This window comes from Pseudonaja textilis, chromosome 1 (assembly GCF_049901715.1).
Source record: "Pseudonaja textilis isolate UNSWEBS1 chromosome 1, rPseTex1.2, whole genome shotgun sequence".
Classification (NCBI taxonomy): Eukaryota; Metazoa; Chordata; class Lepidosauria; order Squamata; family Elapidae; genus Pseudonaja; species Pseudonaja textilis.
Genome location: NC_141990.1, coordinates 27,577,942 through 27,602,084, shown reverse-complemented (window position 1 = coordinate 27,602,084; position 24,143 = coordinate 27,577,942). Strand labels below are relative to the sequence as shown.

Genomic DNA, 24,143 nt, shown 5'->3' with positions numbered 1-24,143 from the left:
AGAATTGACAGTTATCAGTTTAACTTTGGAGAGAAATCGTACCTGCTTGGCAATATCCGTGATCTAAAAGCAAAATGTCTAAGATTCATTTATAATTCTAGAATTAAAAGAGTCAGCAACAGGAGTGGGGAGGATCTATCTCTCTGCCTATTAAGGGATGCTTGCATAATACATCAAGCCACAAAATTAGACAAGCCCATTACACCTAATAGATTGTGAAAACCTCACCTATGTAGTTCATACAGAGTATCATACAAATCCATAAAACTGGGTTGACCAAACCATAGTACACTTAGACACAATGAGCTGGATGGGTGAGTTGCTTTCATACAATACAGCTTCCTAATGCACTCAATATTTTGTTTTACTTATGCACTGAATCACTCAAGCCTATATAGATTACAGCATACTGAGAATTAAAACTTCTATAAAATTCATAGAGGTCTCTTATATTATCATTAAGGCTGCATCACATTTACTGCATCACATTTATGGGAAGGTAGAGGCGTTAGGTAATAGGGAAGAAAAACAGCCATTGAAAATGCTGTTTCAGGAAAAAAGGAGAAAGAGAAAATCAGATTTGACCTCTTGTAACTAATTAGACATGAAATCAAAGATTAAAAGCCTACTAATAATCCATGTAGCATTTACGCTTGAATTTTAATGCAGCATGTAAATCAAACTGACCAAAGGAATGCAGTGTTCACAAAATGCCATGAATAATGCATAAATAATGAAGGGGCTTATTTTGTACTGGATGCAGTCACTGTATCATATCCCTCCCCAATCCCTTGGTTAGCAAAAACGTGAAAAGCAGGTCAGATTATTCTAAAAGCCTTCTGGAAAAAAAAAACTGCGATGGAGCTTATTGGTTACACTGGCTGAGTTTTATTTTTTTGGACTGCGGGCAACTATTTTATTTCCTGCCTGAAATGATCAGATATATAATGCCCAGAATTCAGAACCTGTCTTGGTAAAAGAAGCTTTGACCTTGTGTTCAGTATACAAAGTAAAAATGTCACTTGCCTTATGTGATAAAAATGTGTTGGAAATTGGGGAGCTATAATAGCAGTTGGTGGGCTTCATCTGGAGTAGAACCTGGCTATGCAGAACATTTCCTAAAAAGTGCTAGTGATTTAGTTTCACTGACTGTGTCATACAGCATGGAGGGGGCAACAGATGATGAATAGTAGCAGGACAGAACAGAGGAAATAAAATCATGAAGAAGATCCTGGAGGAAGCACAACTCGTCTGCAAGAGAAAAAGAAGAAAAAGGCAGAGCAGTGTACCTGAGACAAAGATGGAAGCAAAGGGCAGAGGACAAAGTGCAGGTGAATTAGGGAAAAAGGAGACACGTGGAAACAAAAACTTTACCTGAGACATATGGGGTTTTCTCCTTCTAGGACTACACTATCTTTGGACTACACTATCTAAATGGAGTTGCACTGCCTCAGGAAGACGTAATATGCAACTTGGGGATCCCAGAAGGAGAAAGCCCCCAAATCCTGAGCCACTCAGTCTTACCAGCTTTGGTTGAAGCCTGCTGTTCCACATCCAGATTCCCACAGCTTCCAGGAAACAGGACAGAACATCAATAGCATTGTTTAATTCACCAGTATACAATAGTCCTCGACTTACAACCACAATTGAGCCCAAAATGTATGTTGTTAAATGAAACATTTAAGTGAGTTCTGTTCCATTTTATGACCATTCTTGCCACCATTGTTAAGTGAATCACTGCAACTGGCAAGTTAGTAACTCAGTTGTTAATTGAATCTGGCTTCCCCATTGACTTTGCTTGTAATAAGGTCGAAAAAGATGATCACATGACCCTGGGGCACTACAACCATCATAAATATGAATCAGTTGCCAAGCATCTGAATGTTGATCACACAATCATGGTGACAATGCAAAGGTCGTAACTGTGAAAAATGGCCACAAATCACATTGCCATTGTAACTTTGAACAGTCACTAAATGAACTGTTGTAAGTTGAGGACTAACTGTAACTGGATATCATCAGCATATAGATACAGATAGTAATAATGCAAGACACATGAAGAGCAGGTGACAGTCCTGGCTAGGATTGCCTTTGAACAGTTTCAAATTGTGCATCAGTTGCTAGATCAGGAGGTTCTGTTCAGTCACTCAAGTCTTGTCACCTCTAGTAACTACTGTAATGTGCTGGACTACTGTAATATGGACTACTGTAATGTGCTCTATATGGGGCTACCCTTGAAGAGTATCTGGAAGCTTCAGCTGGTACAAAATGCAGTGGCACATGCAGTTATTTGTACCCCTAGAATGGCACATAGCTAGTGCGCTTCCAGGTCCAATACAAGATGCTAGTTTTGACCTTTAAAGTCCTTCATGGACCAGGTTATTTTGACAAACTGTTGTTTCTCGATTACTTCCACCTGTTCCAGGTCCTGTCTGCTAATGAACTATATTTGGTGGGACCCAAAAGAGGGTTTTTTTCTGCAGTTGTGCCTGCACTATGAAACATTATCTCTTCCACTCCTAAGGTGAGACCTACCCTTCTTCGACATCTTTCCAGATGTCTCTTAAAACTTGATTATATAATAGGCTTGGGAATTCTGTGGAAATGGGAATTGGAGAGGTGGCTTCATTGTGTGTAACATCTATGTTCTTCTTACCCTTTTAAAAGCCTTTTTAAAATAATGGTAGCATGGTTTTGTAATTATTGTTTGTATGTTTTTATCACACACCATCAGAATCAAATTCTATGAGATGGGTGATAAGTATGAATATGATAAATAAATTGTATCAATTGTACAGACAAAAGATAAACAGTTCAAAGGCTGGGTTTAAATATTAAGGCAAACTTTAGCCCTGAATTACTAGAACATTCCCTATGTTACTTAATACAGTATGTTACTTGTTAAACGATGGCTTAACACAATGGCATGATTCATACAACATGCTAAGATAATGTACTGAACAACTACAAATCAGTGAAGCCTATTTTAACTTGCTGTTTGAGTCTAGACTATCAGTATAGTATTGGAGCTTCCGTGGTGGGCATTTTTCATGCACTTTGTAGCTGCTTCATCTTCTACATCCAAATATCATTGTATAAAATTGTTTAGATGTTTACTTTGAAGTACCATAGACATGGGACATGACATGATTAAAGACAATTTCTTCCCTACTGCCTATTCATTTTGTGAGATTTCTGATTATGGTTTGCTTATTTCTTCTGTCCCAATGAATGTTTCCTAACACAAATACATATATATATATAAACACATACACATAAATTTAGAGAATAATTTGTGGGAGCAACATCATCTGCCAGCAAGAAAAATTAGGGAATGGGATTAGAACTTCCAACTCACTCCCCTCTTGATTTTATAGATGCTTCTGATAAGTTTTAGTCTCATTACCAAGACTAAGGCCTTTAAATTTCAGTTAGACTTGCTGAACAAGGGATAAAAAGAAACACCTATCCTTCCACTTCCCCACAAATAGTTGTCTTTTGAAAGAAAACCATTATTTCTCCTGACTCATGGACATTGCCTACAGGGTCAACATAGAAGAGAGGATGCTATTCCACCCAAATGTCCTACTTGTAAACCTTTCACAAGCCTCCATTGGACTACTGTACAAAAAGAACACCATGCAGGGATATCTTTGTCCGACCCAGAACAACTCCTTTAACATCTGAAGCAGAAGAGAACACATCATTATGTCAATAAGTCTTAGTAAATAGGAAGTACCATCCAGGGTACCATCCAAATTTTTTAACAACTGGTTCTGTGGGTGTGGCTTAGTTGGTAGACGTGGCTTGTTATGTGGTCATGTGACTGGGTGGACATAGCTTGGTGGTTATGTTACTGGCTGGGCAGGGCCAACTCAACATCATTCACATTGAGGCACGCATCTCCTCGCCTGGCCTCGCCTTTCTGTGGGGATGCTGCAAGAGTTGTAAGTGTGAAAAATGGTCATAAGTCATTTTTTTCAGTGCCACTGTAATTTTGAATGGCCACTCCACACAAGCAAAGTACCAGGAAAGGAGGGGGAAAAAACTCCAAAGAAGTTCCTGAGAGAGGAATCTAGTACTGCCAAGAATGTAATAAGGGTTAACGGAGAGGCAGTTTCTGTAAGCAACACCAGAATGTTTCCTTCCTTCCTTCCTTACAGGATTAGGCCAGTAATTTCTTCTAACAACCGGTTCTCTGAACTGCTTAGAATGTTAACAACCGGTTTTAGTGAATAGGTGCAAAATGGTAGAATCCCACCCCTGGTACCATCCTAATAACTGAATTTGCTTCATTTATGCAAAGGAGCTCTGTTAGTGAGGTCTGGATTTCTTATATATCTTTTTTCAAAGTTTTGGAGGAGCCATCTTGAACAATTTGTGCAATGATCCCTTATGTAATGACCCATTTGAAATTATAAAAGTAGGGTTATCACAAAACGTGCAATATTGGTTTAGGTTTGCTTTCACATTTGTATATGGGTACAGCTGTCCTCCTTCTCCAAACAGACACATCTGCTCATTAGAAAAACAATGTAATTTCTAGTGTCTAATTCTAATTATTTGCAGATGATAGATTCCTTGTGCAGCCTCCATAAAGGGCTCAGCCTTTCCCACTCAGTGACTAATAACCAGGGCCTTTAGGTAACAAGAAAGAAAGCAGTTAAGACCTGACACAAATTTGTGTCCATTTCTGTGTGTATTGAATGTGGCAGTTACATCTCGATAAGAAGAATGAGGAATCTTCTGGTCTACAGCCTTGTACTATTTAATATTAGCATCCTAAATTAAGCAGTTTCATGCACTTGACTTGGTTTACAAAATCCTGTAGTCTTCTACGGTGATAATTTATTACCACAGATGCCAAAAGCACTCAAACAGCTAGGAAGTACCTATTCCTCCCTGAGGTAGCAAAAAAAGCATTTTGCTTAAATGCTTTGCATCCTAAGTCCCTATTTCACTACTCTACTCTTTAGCTATCTTAACACTTTAAGGTGGCAGAAACTGCATTTCTCTCCCTGTTCAATGACAGCTAAATAAATATAGTTAAATGACAGTTAAATATAATATATTTAAAAGCTCCCAAAAAGTTTAGGATCAGATACCGTATTTGATATTTTGAGAACAGAACATGGATACTCTCATAAAACGGTTACTTGAAGGAAGCTTGCATTTTCCCCAAATGTTGCCATGGTTGACATAGAATCATGGAACTAGAAAGGACATTGGAGGTCTTCTAATCCAACCCCCTGCCCAAGGCAGAAGACCTTATTGCATTCTGGACAATATTTTCTTGAAGACTTCCAGTGATGGAGCACCCACAACTCTGGGAGACAAGCTGTTTCATTGATTAATTATTCTTATACTCAGGAAATTTCTCCTTGGTTCCGGATTAGCTCTCTCTTTAACATGAGTTGGCATGTGCACACTGTTAATACATACAAGATATAGGTGTGCAATATAGTCAACAGAAAATAATCCTCTTACAAAAGAATGATCCAAAAGGCTGGAACTATATTTCTTTCTTGTACTTCAATATTTTATTTGAAAGAGAAGATGCCTGGAGAAGTATTTCAATGAAAAATCCTGACATATCTCAAATTTCTGCAGGAAAAAGCGGTCACATGCTCATATTTTCTTAAGGGATGGTCCAGTAGTAACCTGTCAGTGACACTTATAAATTGGGCCTGCAAATAAAAAAATATTCAAATTTTCTGAAAGCAATCACCCCAATCTAAATAGTTGAATTTTTTTTGAAATGTATCAAAAAGAACCACTGGAAAACAGGATTGTGGGGCTGAGACCATTGTTGACCAGTTACATACTATGGAAGCGTGTAGATGAAGGTTGTATATGTGTGTGTGTGTGTGTAGAGAGAGAGAGGGATTAGAACTCTACAATATGTGTGTGTGTGTATGTGTGTGTGTGTGTGTGTGTGTGTATACACACACACACATATATATATAGGTGTGTATGTTGGAAGTTGTGATTCCCCTGTCTTCTCGGAAAACATTAGAAGAAAGGAAGAGGTGAAAACACAAGCAGGGTCAGCTCCATCAGCCCCCACCCTTTGTCAGGTAGGGCTATTAAAATAGCTGGAGCCAGCTTACTTTTCACAACAAAGGAAGGAGAAAATTACAGGCATGAGATACAGAGGGAAAAAACCTGACAAACTAGCTAAGATCCTTTCCCATAGAAATCAAATAGATGGCAAGCTATAAAACTTGTGAAAAGCAAATCAAAAAGCATAACAGGAAACTCAGGATATTGCAACCTAATGCAACAAACAGCTACTATAAAACAATTACCAAGATCCCAGGAAGAGATCCCAATATCAAAAGACAGGAACTCATCACACACACAGAGAGACAAATCAAAGATTTCAAAGGTTCACACTTACAAAATCAAAGGATCTGAAGGGTATAAAAAAGGAGTTTCTCTATTCACAAGATTAGATTAATCCTAAGAACGCTGTGTGATTTCTTACCTGCCTTCCTATTAATAAACTGATTCTGACTTTCAACGCAGCTGACCAAATCATTTTGCCTTTCTCCCAGCGGGGAAATTTGAATCCATAAAAGGAAAGAATTTTGCCTATTACAAAAGGGCAAGGGCTTCTTTTTCCTCTCCTCATGTGTGTGTGTGTGTGTGTGTGTGTGTGTGTGTGTGTGTAGAGAGAGAGAGAGAGATTAGAACTCTACAATATGTGTGTGTGCGTGTGTGTGTGTATAAAATGATTTATATTAATAATAACAGAAATCCCTGAAAATCATTATATGTTAAGTTACTTCAAAATCTCTCAAGAGTTTTTTCTGAGATTTTGTAGGAATTCAGCATTTTCATAAGAAACTGTGAAATGAAATATGTGAAATAGAACTGTGATGCTCTAGTCCTGCCTTGGGCATGAAGGCTGGCTGGGTGACTTTGGCCTAGTCACTCTCTTTCAGTCTCTCTCACATGGTTATTGTTGTAGGAAAAAATAGAGGAAGAGGGAGTATTAGGTATGTTGGCTGCCAGGAGTTATTTATGAAATAATAATAAAAGCAGGATAAAAATAACTGTTATATTAAATATCACACTAAGTTGGATATTTAGCCATAAATGTATGTTCATGCCATCATGAAATCATGACAGTATTTACCCTTTGAAAAGGTGCCAAACTAAAACATTTTCTTGCTTCCGTCATGCTAATTTATATTATATGTAACCTGCAGACACTTTCAAGAAAGAACTCGTTACAAAGAAATACTGATTAAAAGAACTGCCCACCACGTTGTTATTTTAAATGCCTCAATATTTTTTCTCTCAACGTAAAAGGTACTGCAAAAAATAAAAATAAAATAGATCAAACTCACAGAGCAACATCATAATTGAAATGATCAACTGTATAGCTATGTAGAAAGAAGACTTTTAATTTGAAAGTTATATAGAGAGATTCCATTAAGGAAGAAGGCATAATAATCCAAAGGTGAGAAGAATTGCTATTGTCTTATAAGTCTCTCTGTGGGAATTTTCACAGCATAGACATCTATTGGGAGCAGTAGGGAGGAGGGAGGCTTGTGAAATTCTACTTCCTCATGCTTGCCATCCCATCAATAAATGCCTGCAATCATACTCTTGAGCTGTGGTGTGATTTCAAGGTTCATCTCTTCCAAGCAGCTCAAACACTAATTATCCCAGCTGTAATTAGTAAGATAATTAAATACTGGCTCACTCATCACTCTACCTTGTGTCGGGTCATGATTCTCCCAGAAGACCTTGAGCAGTTTCTCAAAGCTGATGATTTCTGGCTGAAATACCACTCGCACGACTTCAGTATGGCCAGTTTTGCCTTCAATGAAACAATAAGAAACAGGAATATTAATCACTGAAACCAGCACAAAAATGGATTTTTTATTCCCCAGTATGTTAAACAAGTAAAAATACATGGACAGGAAAAGAATGGTGATTAACGGTTATAAGCCTGTTATAATGCCACTTTTTCTGGTAAGTTTCAGAAATGGCAATGCTTTATTCCATTAGGAAACTGTACTTTTTTGCTTCATCTTTTGTAGCTCTGCATGGCATGGCAATAAAGTCATGAGATCACATGGGTGACCAGGGGGACCAGGAGGCGATGGCAAGAGATAGTTTCAATTCCTTTTTGTTCTAGTTCTGTCCGTTACTTTTTAGGCAGTGAGTGGGTTCATTTTTGAAAGGAAAATTGATATGTTACATCTACAATATAAATCTAGATTAACACATGTTTTGCTGGTTTCTTCTAAAGTAATAAATAAACAGAAAAGGATTCTGCCAAATTTTCTCAGCCCACCCAAAGGGATTTTTTTCAGGAGACAACTGGACTTTCTTGTTTTTTTCTTTTGAAGACATTTCACTTCTCATCCAAGAAGCTTCTTCAGCTCTGACAGGATAGTTGGGAAGAGCTGAAGAAGCTTCTTGGATGAGAAGTGAAATGTCTTCAAAACAAAAAACAAGAAAGACCAGTTGTCTCCTGAAAAAGCACCTTTGGAACAACCATGACCTGGATGACTGAGAATCGCTATAGACTTTTCTCAGCACAATTTTCTCTATTGCTGAAAGTGGCATATAAAGAGTTAGTAGTGACAGGTGTCTGAAGGTTGCCCATCCCTGCCAGCTCACTGCAGGGGAGTTGAGCTGGAGAAAATTGCTAGGACATTTAATAATAATCATATATCATAGTTTGTGGGCAGAATAAAGTCAAAGTTTATTAGTTTAATATAATTAAAAAACAAAGTTTATTAGTTTAATATTATTATCAAAGTGCTTCCCATTTTAACAGCTGCTTGGTACAAAATTCATATTATTTCAGCAAAGTTTCTTGTAACCTCTATTGATATTTGCTTTTAGCTTGGCCTCACTGTTCTCAGCTGTATCACCTCTGATGAAGTCGGCTATGAAAACAAATATATTTTTGTTTATAACATTGCAATATCATAAAAAAAGCATTGTAATTCTATTTCTGATGAAATAACACAGATAGAAACTGCAAACAAAGTCATATAGGTTTCCTTGGCCAAATTCAGTTGTAATGTGAGATAGAGAAAAATGGTATTTAGAGGAAGTATTGGGGCAACATCCAAGAACATAGTCCTGTGTTTGGCCATGTCAAATGTCGACACAAAAATTAGGAAACATTTGACATAGCCCTAACTATCTATACCTATAATAATTACCTGTCTTTTCAAATGTCCTGGTGCTTCTCTTTGAATACTTAAGGAATCTGCTGTGCCCAGTTCTACCTTTTGCTGTATTGTCACTTTTTTCAGTGCTAAAAAAATCACTGATTTTTTCAGTAATCTAGCTATCTTCTGACTGTGGCTTTCACAGTAATGAACAGGTTTCCGTCTTAATTTAGATTAATTCCAAACAACATCATTTTGATGCATTATTATGTTTTGACATATATGGTATAGAATAACTTGGCCTGTAAAAAGTCTCAAATGTCTTTGCCTGGCACAAACAATTAAAGGATCTCAAATGACAAGATTGCCCAAGTTTTTTAACAACAGAACAAACAGTTGTGGAAAATCTAAGGCTAATTTCCAGCTCAGTTTAGAGCATACCTAACAGGAGATAAACATAAAAATACTACTATGTTACTATGAAATGCAGCATATAATAAATGTCAAATGTATCCTTCAACATGAAAGGTAATGATGATAGATTCCTCGATAGGAGATGAAAGATACTATGCTATAGTGATTTTGGATATAAGAGCACAATTTATTAATACAAACTACCTTCTACTGGGCTAGATTGATTTTTTTTAGTCTGTGTGAGAATGTCTTCTCTAATCAACCCCAAAGTAAGGGATAATTCTACTACCTAGAATTGTTTGCAATACTAATTAATTTTTATTTTCTGGTTTAAAAATAAATTCAAATTAATCTATTGTTTTCATTTACTTAAGAACTATTTATTCATTTCAGTTTATGTGACCATCCATCTAAAATTCATGACCTTATTTATTTAACACATTTAAATTATCACCCATTTTCTAACCAACTCTGAGGAGCTCTCAATCAAGTTAAAATTACAAATAAAATAATATTAAAATATAAAACCAAACAGATCAAAATATTAAAACTGTAGAGGACTGAAAGCAATTAAAAACTAAAAATTAAGAACAATATATAGAAACTTAAAACAATATTTTTTTAAAAAATACACATACACAATTACCAGCTAAAGTAAAAAAAACCACCAACAGCAAATTAACACAACCACTTCCTGAGTTCATCATGCATCTTGATCCTCAAACCCAGTGACAAATTAATGTCTTTAAGTCTTGCAAAAATAGCCAGAAGGGTTGGGGCCAATCTAGTCTCTGTCTGAGATGATGGTCCAAAGAGTGGGCAATATGATTGAAAAGGCTCTACACCCAGCAAATTAACAATTATAAGTTCTAAAAGGATACATTACTTCTACTGCAAAAGAGAACTGAGATATGATAGAACTAAAACAAATACTAATCATTTGATCTGTCTCCTTAAATATAAGCAGAAGCAAAATCAAGAGGAGGAAGTTAATGAAATTTAGATAATTCTTCCTCATGGAATAAAGTATGGAATAGCTAGGGAACAGTTTTTCAACATGCAATATAACTATTAGAATATAAAACAAATCCTGAGATGTTTCATCTTAAATGGTTTCCTGGTGTAATACAATAAGACTTTGTCCATATGAAGATGGCATGGTTTCTCAATGCTTTACGTTTTATAATTAATCCATTTTCAATTCATCCTTGAGTATACAGTACACTATGGTAGGGTTGTTTCTTCAAACAATATGTACTTGAAATGAATCATATATAAGTATTTATTTCTCTGATGTGGCAACACACAAAATTTGTTATATGGGAGTTATAATACAGGATAACTCAACCAAGTGTCAAGCTGCCCTTTGTCAAAATTTAAAAACACAAGAATATAAAGAATATAAAACTCCAATTGGTTAATCCATGGGCTCATCGTCTATGCAGATTCTCAATTGCATTGACTCTCAGTTTGCACCGATTCTCAATTTCACCTTTGGGATAAACATAGGCTCATCCAATCTAAAGTTCCATGGCCAACTGGATAACTTGGGAATGATCACAAACTTGAACAGAGCAGTAGCTTCTTTCCATTGTTACTTCCTAGCAAAATTATTGCAACATATTGTGTATACATTGGAATTTCAAATTTCTATCAGTTTTAGTGGCCATTGCTAATATTATCTTCATTGAACAGGATTTTATCCTCCTTTCAATTTTTTGACAATCATTTAAATTTAATGCCATTATCTCAACAAATGGTAATAAATTCTAGTATATGCAACACATATGAAAGTATTTCATTTTATTAGTCCTGAATTCCTCTGAATGTAGTTTCAGTGGATGGTCTTGAGTTCTAACATTAGGAAAGATATACCTGTCTCAATGCTATTTATTTTTTCATACATACTGTATCTTCTTTATCCTTTGCTTTGAAGCTATAAAAAGCCAATGCAGTTGCCTTCCTTTATAAAGTAGTTCTTCCACTTCCTTAATATTTTTATTAATTTTTTTCACTCTTCATAGCACTGTAATAATCATTAAGATATAGTAACTAGAACTACACATAATCTAACATATGTGCCTCTCACACATATTTAATGGCACTGTTATAGTGACAATCCCATTTTTAGTTCTCTTCCTAATGATTGTGGTCATGGAATTTGCCTTGTTTATTTGTTTCTTTATTCCATTTTTATAGCAGCTGTATGCTGGCTTGATTAGTTAGTTAGCCAGCCCATTATATACTCACATCCCAGCCAACAGTTCGGCCCACAATGTCTTTAGTGAATTGTACTATTTGTTGTACTCACACTCTAAAATGTACAACCTTCTTCCACAGATTTGCGAAATATTAAGTCATATTCAAACTGAAAATTATAGGAATTGGGCATCTGATCAGAGATCAGAAAAGTTATAGTAAAACCACAGACTTCATGTGTTGGAACTATTCAATGTGTTTATTTTAGAGGTCATATTTGATGAAACAACAATTAAATACAAAAGTTCTGAAAAGAATTAGAACTTCATAGCCAGAAACAGATACAAAAAATTCGTTCAGGAATGTCTCAAAAAATGTTGACTGAATTAGAAACAATGGGTAAACTTTTGAGCTAACCCTGCAAAATGTGATATAATGTGAATTCCAAATGTAATAATGTTTGTATAGATACAGTGTTACATATTTTATGTATATGCATTTTTTTCAGGTACTTTCATAGTAATAGCTCCTAACACTATAAATCAAAATAACAGTATACCTATTTTATTTTTGCTTCTAGATTGCATTGTATGACGATGCTTCCCACCATCTAAAAAAATAAATGAAGTAGGACTCTTGTAAAATGAAACCTTCATCTGGTTTACAGCTTTGGAGTATTTGATACACCTTTGGAGTATTTGATGAAGTAACCACTAAGAGCATAATAAAAAATTAGTTCTGAAATGTTGCAGAACACCTTATTGTTGGTGGGCACACCACTTTTTTCATATTAAATGTAACTTTCAGCATATCAATAGAAATAAACACTATCCAACAAATAGTCTAAATAGGGAGCAGGGAAGCAAAACAAAAATATTCAATTAATTCAATTCAATTTTGGCATGGGTTCTATTTAAGTGACATCCATTTCCATAACCAAACAACAACTGAATGAAAAACTGCTGGTGACCTTCTACCACTGCACCATAGAGAGTATCTTAACTTACAGCACCTGTGTATGGTTTGCCAATTGCACAGTGGCAGATAGGACAGCACTCCAGAGGGTTAACATCATTGCCCAGAAGATCACTGGTTGCCCTCTCCCCTCTTTGGAAGAGCTTTATAGCTCCTGCTGCCTAAAGAAAGTTCAAAACATTCTCAAAGATCTATCTCATCCTGGGCACCCTTTTTTTCAACTATTACCATCTGGCAGACAGTACAGGATAATAAACACAAGGACAAATAGGCTGAAAAACAGCTTCTATCTTAGGGTAGTAACTCTATTGAATTCTACTGTATGGTGCAATATTAATGCAATATCACAGGTTTTCAATTCTATGTATAGAATATGAAGGATGTGTGTTTGTGTTTATTTTCATAGTCATAATATACACTGAAGATGGTATTTAATTTTGTTGTATGAGGTGCAATAACAATAAAGTAAACTAAACTAAAATGAGGAAAATGAATGTAATAATTGTATACACTGCTAAGAAAATGTTGGGAATGTGCATAAATATATGGTCATAACCATGGGTTCTATTTAAGCGGCATCCATTTCCTTTTTCAGCAATGTTTGAGTTAAACGCAAGGTTAGGGACAGGCCATCATAGAGAAAAACTAAAAGTCAACATAGTACATTATCAATGGCACAATATCAATACATTAGAAAATCCATATCCAAGTACTTTTTATTTTTATGTCATAATTTACTTATTTTAAAATACTATAGAGCAGAACATATCTGACTAAATTTGGCAGAGTCAGGGCTTGATGGAATTTCTCCTCCCAATAATTTAGGTGGAAATTCCCTCCTCAATTAGCACTCTCAATTTTTCTCTTAGTTTTTTTTCCCCACTTATTATCTTTTTTTCAGCTTAGTTCTGGCCTTCCTGTTTAAGCCCCTATTGAAAATACATCTTTAACTTCACACTTATAATATGTAATATCCTTAGTCTATTTTAATAAGACAAAGAAAAATTTCAATTTGCCAGTGGTTGTGTTTGTGCTAAATATCAGAAAGCTTCCTAAAGTAGAGGAAAAACTGACCCAGTAATGTAACATCCACACAAAGCATAACCATGAATACATATCAGTTTCATTTCATGTGCAGATAATATGCAAACTTATCAGAGTGATACTTATCATACATGTTATTATAGATTGGTACAAAAAATGGCTGGAGAACTATTTGTGATTTTCCAATATCTCTTGAAGTTAAACATTTAAGTCTTTGGCATCTGAGGATGTTTGTTGAGATTTTAGAGGCAAAATGGATGCTTTAGGCTTTATAACATCTATTTAACAATTTACAATTTTGGGCTTTCCTCTAAACATAGTCCTTTCATTTACCTCACTTTGTGAATCTCATGTTCCTCCCCCCCCCCCAAAAAAATCTGCATGAAAATCTGCATATAGCAACATGAAATTCTCCTCTTTAGAGTTCTAGCTAGTCATGCCCTCTTCCAAGATATTCTACCATATTCTAATTTAATTCCTTCTTCTACCTTCCACTGTCAATAATTGATCAGGATTTATTGATTGAAGAATATGCTTAACTCTAATTGCCTGTTTGGGGGCTTCCTTTTTCCTTATGTATTTATTTATTAAATTTATATGCTCCTGATCTCACTCGCCAAAATGAGTTTGGTTGGCTTCCCTCATAATTATTTATAAATTATATAAATTACTTATAATTATTTTTTTCAAAATGTGTCTATACTTTTCAAGCCCTTACCTTGTTGCAGATCTGTAATGCATGTTTGGCTGCATAAGGATCATTGATCAGAAAATGAATTTGTGTTCTTTCATAGTATAACAATTTCAAAGTTATCATAAATCAAAGCACTCATTAATATGTACAAAGATAAAATGTAGTCCTAATTCTTGCTGTAGGATTTCCTGCTCACTGAGGACTAGAATCTTATCAAGAATATAAATGAAAAATTATATCTTACATCTTTTCCCCTCAAAGATTGTTAATCACTAGCAAATGATCAAACAGCAGCTTCGGTATTTCTGTTGGGACTCAGCACAAATTTAAACTCCCAAGTTTAACAGATAAAATACTATATACATCAATCATTAAGCCTTTAAATAAATCTTTCCTGGGTTTTTTTGTGATAAACCTTTTAGAAGTCATTAATTCCTATCCCTTTCTTAATGAATTGCTATGCTCATATTTAACTTCAGGACTCCACATAAAATAAATTATTACTGATGATTAATTATGCTGTAAGGGACCAATAAGACTAAGTTAGTTTTGAACTATATAGGGAATTAATTAAATCTGGCTTTGATAAACTGTTTACTATTTATCCGGCCCCTTTTCTTGAATAGAAGATTGCTTCACACACCCTGCTATGATCTTACATTTTTGTGAACACAAGGCAAAGGGCATCATCTTCAACGGTGATTGCTTGTCTCTTTGGAACGCCATATTCACTGTATTTTCACATTCACAGTTTAGAAAGGTTCTAAACTAGAAACATCACTAGGTATGAATTTAATTCACTGCCTTCGTCCATATTAATTTTCTCTCGTGGGATCAAGGCCACTAGTGATTGGGGACAAAAAAGGAAATTAAATGCTCATGGGGAAACAGCTGCTCTTATTTTTGAAGTGCAAAGTCTACAGTGGTACAGGGAAAAGAATTGGACAAAGGTCTGCTTCTGCATCTGTTCATCAAAAGGATGGATTTTGTTATTGTTTTGTTTAAAACAAGACAGCAAAAACTGCTGTGAATCAAACCTTTGTGACTCAGGCAACCAATCATGCAGGATGTGTGAGCTAATTGACAACCAAGGGGTAGCACCACTCATCACTTCAGTGGTGATGAGAAAAATGATATGTTGGTCCCTTGCAAAAGGATTTCTTAGGACATGAAGCTTTTCCTACATGTTCATTTGCTCAGTAATAATGTTTCTTGCAAAAAAAATTACAATAATTCTTGTAAAAAGAATCAAGATGTTTACTATGGGGCTATCTGAATGTATTATACTATGCACTAATTCCAGAGCAAAAGGAGTAAGGTGCAAAACCGATTAGCTTTCACAAACAGAGTGATGTACAGTGCCTCCAAATATGATTGTGTGAAGATCAGAAGACTTCAGGCCTCCTTATAATCTCTTAAAACTTCAGCAGAATTCAGACAAACAAAAGTGTCAGAGAGGAGCAATAAAAATTATCAGGAATCAGAAATTAAATCCTATGGGGGGAAAAATTGAAGGGACACTGTAATGATGATCATCATCTTTGTCATTTCGATTTATATTCGATTTATATTTATATTTCCTGCAGAAATCAAGATGACTCACATGAAGGTGTCTCCCTTCTTTTTAACTCCAGAAAAAGCAACCTTATATAGGGCTGAGAGATATTAATGGGCAAAAATTTACTCAGGGAATATCTATGGCAGACTGGGGACCAGTTTGATGGAACAATTAAAGCTAGAAACCAGGAGACTGGGACTTCTAGTTTTGCCTACACAAAGCCACTTGGGTGATCTTGGACTAGTCACTTTCTCTCAGCCTTAGGAAGGAGGCAATGCCCAATCAATTCTGAAAAATCTTGTCAAGAAAACTGCAGGGACTTGTCAAGGGAGCCTCTGAGAACCAGTCATGACTGGATGGGGGGGGGCATAGATTAAAATCTGGGTTTCCTCATAGTAGTTCATCGGTGTAATCACTATATCCCATTAGCTCTCAGAGTATAACTTTGAAAAGAAAATATTGTGGATGTGAAGAATTGAATAGTACTCTTCAAATAGAATGAAATGCAAAGTTAGTGAGGAACTTTGTTCATTGTTCTGAAGTTCAGGACATAAAATGTTGCATTCAAATTACAGGAAAACAAATTCCAGTTCAATGTGAACATTCTGGTACTACAAGATGGCGGTTTAGACTCAATGGACTAAGTATCCCTTTCTAACTCCACATGAGCTATGTTTCTAATACAGGTAAAACAATATAAAAGGCAGCATCAGGTCCAATTTAAATCATTATACAGTAGGAAGAATAGCTAGTTCTTTAAGAGGAGAGAAAATAGAAGGTTGCAGGACGCAAACGAAATTTCAGAACCTGAGACAAAAGCAAAGAGTTACAATAACTAATAGGCAATCCATTGCCCTGTGAGCATATCTCCACAGTTAAATGAATGGGGAATGATTAATTTACTGAAATGTATTGAATGAATACCCTCCATACTTAAGGATCATCCCTAAAAATCTAACAGCTGCTACCATGTAATACATCCATATATTATTTAAATATATTATTTAAAAAGAGACTACTATAAATACAATGACTATTCTTGCTCATTGTGCACACTTGCTCACAGATAATACTCACTTTGAAGTTCTAGAATAAAAGAAATATCCAGATTTCCAGATTTGTTAAAATTTCAACTTCAGGCATTATCCATGCAACATGGTACTTATTGAAAAGTCATGCTGAGTATTATTTAAAATGTGCATTTTAAATTAATTCTTTCTTTAATATATGGATCTTAGTCCAAATTTAAATTCAGTTTTAATGCGAGTTTCTTTAAGTTTCAGATCAATATATTATTAATAAAATCTACAGTTGTATGTATGTTAATTTCTGTATTTATTTTCTATGTAAGGCAGCTAATCCTCTGGGGAGAAAATGTACAGACAAATATGCATATCACATTGTAAAAAACAGTAATGAATGAGCCTTTATCTCAGCTAGATCATGCAATAGTTTTGTTAGAATTTGAAATACATATGGTGAAAGGTTAGCATCTGAGTTTGTCGTGATGTCTCACCCTTCTATATCTTTTAATCTGTCCTAGTTCTGCTCAGATCTATAAACAGCTGAAGTTCTTGAGACATATAAAACCTATGCTAACCTACATACAGAAGCCTGAAACCAAAAGATGGCTCTTTGTTTGCCTATGATAATTTTACATACAAATATGAGATTAGACACAAAACTTGTCAGACTGATACAATACATTCTGTTCAGTTCAGAAAGTTCAGCTGTATATACTTTATGGAAATGTGATATTAGAACAGAATCATTGGAAGGCTTTTCAGCCACAATTAACATTTGATACTTCTTTGGAAAGGGAAGACAATTAATTTCTTATTTTACCATTTCAGTGAGCAAAAACTGTCTTAAGCCAACTGGGAAATACAATACAAAGAAATAAAACTTATAGGAACGGATTTTTGTTTGTTTTTGTTTTGTGATGAAATGGGTGGCAAACAAATTTTATAAATATATAAATAGCTTGTTGGCTTGTGCTTTATTCTGTACTACTAGCAGTACTACTACTAGTACTATTCTGTACTACTTGCATAAGTCTGTACATACTTGCCCATGAGTAGATGGGCAAAAAAATCCAGTATCTGACCAGAGTTGGCAATGGTTGCCAATAGTAAGTCATTTGCCGACCACATAATATCTTGAATAAGATAGTGCTTTCCATAGCAGTTAAGTTCTATCTTGCTGGACTTCCCTCAGCCTGTTATGAAGGGGAACTGAAAGTTAACAAAAGAAGCTCATACATAAACTTTGCAAATAATGCTGGCGTATGGAGTTTTTAAAATTATGTTTCATGAAATAAAATAAAACATAAGGGAACAGGTTTACTTTTCATAATCTAAACATATGCATTATGTTTAGGAACTTATGATTTCTTCAACATATATACAGAAAAAGATGTTTGAAACCCCAAGAATTCAACATAGAGTTTGTCTTTCTTATTTACTTTAGTTCATGAAACCAGGATAAACACAAATTACACTATGAAGACCCCCTAATTTGAAAATAACACCTGAAAATCATTATCCTTTTTTTAAATATATTTTTATTAATTTTCTTTTTTTACATCATAAAACATCATAGTATCAACAATGTTCTTGGCTTTTGGTTTGAATATCATCATACATTATATTACATTTGTCTACTACTAAATAATATCGTTAGCTATAATTACTATTCTTATATCTTTATATAATTTACAAAATTTTATTTTACTTTCTTAAGGATTGTTTCAATTAACATTTTTGCCTCACTTCTTGGTTCTGTTTGTTAGCCATTTATACCAATTGTTCCAAATGCTAACAATGAAATTGAAAGAAAAAGACTCTGAATTCTTTACAATTTGAAAATCATTATCTTAAGGGGGGAAAGGATTCAGCCATATGGAGCTTTTGTTCTTTGGGAATAGTGGTATATAAATGGTGGATATAATATTATAAACAGTAATTACTGGAATATCATGATTTCAGGGAAATAGGATCTGTCCTATAAACATCATTATTGTTATTATTATTGCTCCTTTCTGATGGGTCATTAAAGGAACCTGAACTTTGACTTTGAGATAGGAGAGGATGAGGGAGAAAACAAAGTATTAATTTAACCAAACTAAACAAAACACTACAAATAATGAGAAAGATGTAAGCAATCTATATCAACTGTGGCCCTTTGTACATTTGCATTTAATAGTAGTATTGATCATTCAAGATGCTCAGCACTGGTCATTTTTTCTTTCAGTACTAACATTTAGGATATACCAGGACATTTGGTTAATGGACCATACCTATTCTTTTTATTCATCTCCATAGAAAATAGGCATATTTGTTAAAATCCACTGCCATGTTCAATGGAAAATTAAAAAAAAAACTATATTCGGATTAAAATGGCTAGGCAAGCAAAATAATTAGCAGCCTAAAATTCAATTAATAAATAAAGCATATCATTTACTCAGAGAGCAGCATCAGGATTTTAGTCCTGGTATCATCATCTAGACTCATATTGCTAAGGAACTTACAAATTGCCCAAAGTTTAGGGAAATAGTGGCAGAAAATAGCAGCAGAAATCTCTGGATGGTTTGCATTATATCCACAAATGTTTCTGTACAATCCAAATAGATTGCTGAAAACATGTACTTAAGGGAAACCAAGGACAAATCTGTGACTGATTACAAATTCTCAGGTTAAAAATCAGTTCAGAAAGATCTTAAGCATGATATAAACCTTCATTTTCTACTTGAGTCTGATCTATCTAGTATAGAAATCATCTCCCCCTTTAAGCCTGATAACTATCCACCCCAATTCTAGGGAGACAATGTTAATGATTAGGGGCTCAAAATTGTCTCAGGTGAATGGAACCATATTTATTCTATGCCGACAGAACATATTATAGAGCAATGACAAAAAGAATTAAACAAGTTATCTTTCAAAGCTTCTGTCCTCTTACTAAACTTAAAAAAAAAATATTTCCAAGGAATCAAAAGAATGTTTCCAAGGAATCAAAGTGTTCAGGATAGAAACTATTAGCAGTGAATGCTTTCTTATTGAACCATTTCCCTTATTTACAACAATAAAACAATGGAAAATGAGAATTGCTATCATTCTATACTGTGCCACCTAAGATTCTTTCAAAGCATAGGGATTACTTCGACAAACTGACCTGTCTCTCTTTCAGCCCATGTCAACTGTCAACCATAGGGAAGTGAAAAATGATATAGCCAAACAAGCAGAAGATTTTGGAATGAGGAAGGCTGCACTCTATACAGAAACTTTCTATATTAAAATCCTTGCATCTTGTTCTTTTAAGAGAAGCTGTAAGACAAATAATCACAAATCTAACAGAAATCCTTTCCTTCACAATGGAAAAATATACTTCAACAAAAAAAAGTATGCTCAACTGTTACACTCTTGGAAGACTTCAGACCTGTAATCCTCAGAGTTTGTTCTCACATCCGTAGGCATCATTAGTAGTGCCAGAAAACAGGGAAAATGTTTATAGTTTTATTTTGCAGCTAAAACATCTTAAAAATCTAGGAACATCTGTCAAGGTAAAATAATATCTCAGTTATATTAATAGGACAATTATCTTTCTTCCCCTTCTAGCTATATCTACATTTGATAGTTGGATATTTGAGCATCTCTTTTTCTGAAGTATGTTCGGAAAGACATAATTAACAAAAGATTGCTATGTATTTTCTTTAGAAAAAAGACAAGTGATACAGAATCATAGAATCATGGGGCCACCAATTCCAATCCCCTACCCAGTGCTGAACTCCATAGACATGGAGTTTAATGTATTTTTCCTATAATTTTATTGCTTTTTGTTTTTAGTGTTACATGCTGAATAAAATAGAACTCAGAATATACATTTTTAATAAATGAACAACAATCAACAAACTCTCAGACAACAAACAGGATAGAAGTGGGCATGAAATAATAATATAATAGTAAAGAATCACTTCTCAGCTGTCTCAAAATTCTAAAATTGAAGGAAACTTTTTTAAAAAGCAAATTCTGAAACAACCATAATTACTTAAACAAAACTGGGGGTATCATGGCAACAAATCTAAAAACAGGCATTTAAATTGCCATTAATTTTCAAAAACCATTCACACATATTAAAAAACAAACTGATAGCTGCTGAGGAAAAAAACATTACAGGGTGCTCAAATACAAACTAAATGATTTTTAGGGTACTGTATCTAAATAAGAAATAATGTTCAAAACTCATACTCCTCCATATAATTAAATTCTAAATGGCTACCCAAAATTTCAGATAATTATTTGGTTATATATTTTGAATCAGAAATATAATGTAAAAATATTTTGATCTTAAGCAAACTACATGGGATAAAGACAGGCTAATAACTCCAAGCAGCTGTTGAATCAACCAGTTTTTCTTTCCATCAGTCCTCAGTTCCACTGTATATGTGCTGATCTAAGAACACTTTTAAATATACTGATAAATAAAAAGTTGTTCTGAACATCTGTAAGCAAACTATAAAGAGATATTTCATAATGAATGAACATCATGAATTTTACATAATACTAGCCAAAACTGTGTATTTGTCTATTGAGTCAAAGGCACTGGAAATAACCCAAAACATTTATCCAGTACAAATATCTTTTCAAACATGCATCTGTAAGACAATTTACAGAGATATAAAAATAATTTTCTATCAGGGTACTTATCTTCAAAAGTCAGAGCAATTTGATTACTGTTTTAGTTCAAACAGGGGTGGGATTCAATTTTTTTAACAACCAGTTCTGTGGGCGTGGCTTAGTTGGTGGGCCTGGTTTGGTGGTCATGTGACTGGCTGGGTGTGGCCAACTCAACATCACTCACATTAAGGCATGCATCTCCTCCCCTAGCCTCGCTTGACTATGGGGATGCTGCAACAGTCATAAGTGTGAAAAATAGTCATAAGTCACTTTTTTCAGTGCCATTGTAACTTTGGCCATTCCACACAAGCAAAGTACCAGGAAAGGAGGGGGAAAAAACTCCAGAAAAGTTCCAGAGACAGGAAGTCTAGTCCTGCCAACCATGTAATAAAGGTTAATGGAAAGGCAGTTTCTGTAAGCAACACCAGAATGTTTCCTTCATGCCTTCCTTACAGGATTAAGCCAGTAATTTCTTCTAACAACTGGTTCTCCAAACTGCTTAGAATGTTAACAACCAGTTCTAGAGAATAGGTGCAAACCTGTAGAATCCCACCCCTGAGCTCAGAGCAACATGGTTTGTATTTGCTAACATAAAAGGTGATGATAATCATTCTTAAAAGCATAATACATAATTCACAAAGGTTTGCTTCTACATTCTGCTAAAATATCTCATCATGAGATAAGACACATTCTGCAATACTCGGTTGCTCCAAATGGCTATGCTGCATGAGCTGCAAGTTTATATTATGAAGTCCCTTGCTACTCTGTGGCCAGGAGCAAGCTGAATTGGACACCAGATTCTAAATATTCCACAGACTTCTAAAATCCAGTTTTTACATCACACTACTGCATTAATGCAAATACTGTTGGTGTAACTGATTATAATACCTACAAAGATAGTTAGGATCTGCAGAAAGTACTGAATTAGGGTATATAATGTTGCATCATCATCATCAAAGAATCCACAAAGAAATCACATTCTGACTAACAAGTGGTATTGCAGATATTACCATCAGTTTTATTTTCATGGGGAGAGGAAGTGAACTTAGAAGGCTGTTAAAAGAGCAAAAAGAGCAATCATAATGAATATAAAATTCCTTTATTCTTAATTGTACAGAAACTTGCTTAGACGAAATGAAGCATACAAGCACAAAACAGCAAATCTAGATCATAATCTCGCTTTTGCTTTCAAGGAAACAGGAAAAACCAAGGGATGCAGCTTAATACACCAGGTGAAGGAATGTATTATGATTTTAAGATCCTGATTATTATTAGGAAACAACATTTGGATAACTACTTGCAAGTGATGGCATGAGGGCAAGGAAAGCAATTGCTTCAAAGGAACAATAGATTTATTTAAAATGGATGTAAATCAAAGGAATCTTAAAGAAAAAAATCTATTTCAATGGGTACAAGATTAATTCATTTCAAAGGAGAAATAACATTGTTTCAAGGACCATAAATCAAACTATGTTTCCAAAATTTGCACCATCTGTGGTCCTAATACTTTTGTTTCTTTAAAACTAGTGGCTATTTTGGGATCAGAACTTATAGGAGAGACCATGAGATAATTATTCTGATGATTGTTTGTGGTTTTTATCCCAGATGCTAATTATATATTTATTTTTATGTTGCTGTTATGCTATTTTTTTAACTGTTTGCTGTTCGGCAGTGTCATAATGTTGAGATGGGAGGCCATATAAATTCAAACAAATAAATAAGAAAGCCCAATTCAATTTAAAAAGTAAGTTTTTTAAATGGAATGGTGGGAAGTTTGTGCTTGGTTGTTGTTTTTATTTTTATTGCACTATATATTGTTTTTTCAAATTTATTTAGGTATTTACGTTGTCCATTTAAAAATATTTTTCACACAATATTTCTTTCTTTTTTTCTTTCCTTCATTCTATTCTTGAAAAATATGCTAATGTACAATCCTCAACAACAAAAATAATGGGCAATGATTGTCAGTCCTCCCAGGTAAACCAGGCAGGAAACAGGACTGGATGAACAAATTCCAGTTTATTGTAAGGTTACATTAACAGAATCTTGCAAATCTGTAGGCACAAATATCCCAATACCATTTTTATCTGCTGGATCCATTAGGGTGGGTCCTTCCCATTTTTTTCCCCTGAAAGTTGCATTAAAGCCACTGAGGGCTCCTGCCTCTCTCGCCTGTTTGGTCCCTAGACAGTATCACTTCCCCTCTTTCCCCAAGATCATCCATACATTCAATTATGATGACTGAATGTATACTATGTACAATCCTGCTATGCTGGATATTAAAAATAATATAGTTAGCATAAGGAAGAAGGATACTGATTCAGTCAACTATATTGACCTGTAGGACTGTCAAAGTTTTACAGAGTAGGAAGAATGAAGCTAGACAAATAAATTTGTATAAAACAATTTTATAAATTTATATGCGAATAACTTCAGCTGCATAG

The 24,143-nt window shown here is 34.6% G+C and overlaps 1 protein-coding gene across 2 annotated transcripts in view; it reads right to left on the bottom strand.

Annotated features, from left to right (window-relative positions):
• MSRA (methionine sulfoxide reductase A) overlaps window positions 1-24,143 on the bottom strand; it is a 215,628-nt gene that overhangs the window by 86,284 nt on the left and 105,201 nt on the right. The window contains exon 4 of one of the 2 annotated variants that reach the window (XM_026715937.2): window positions 7,727-7,831. The exons of the other annotated variant lie outside the window; for it this stretch is intronic. Within the exon in view, the coding sequence (XP_026571722.1) occupies window positions 7,727-7,831 (105 nt within the window). The remainder of the gene's footprint in view (window positions 1-7,726; window positions 7,832-24,143) is intronic. 2 annotated transcript variants of the gene reach the window in all.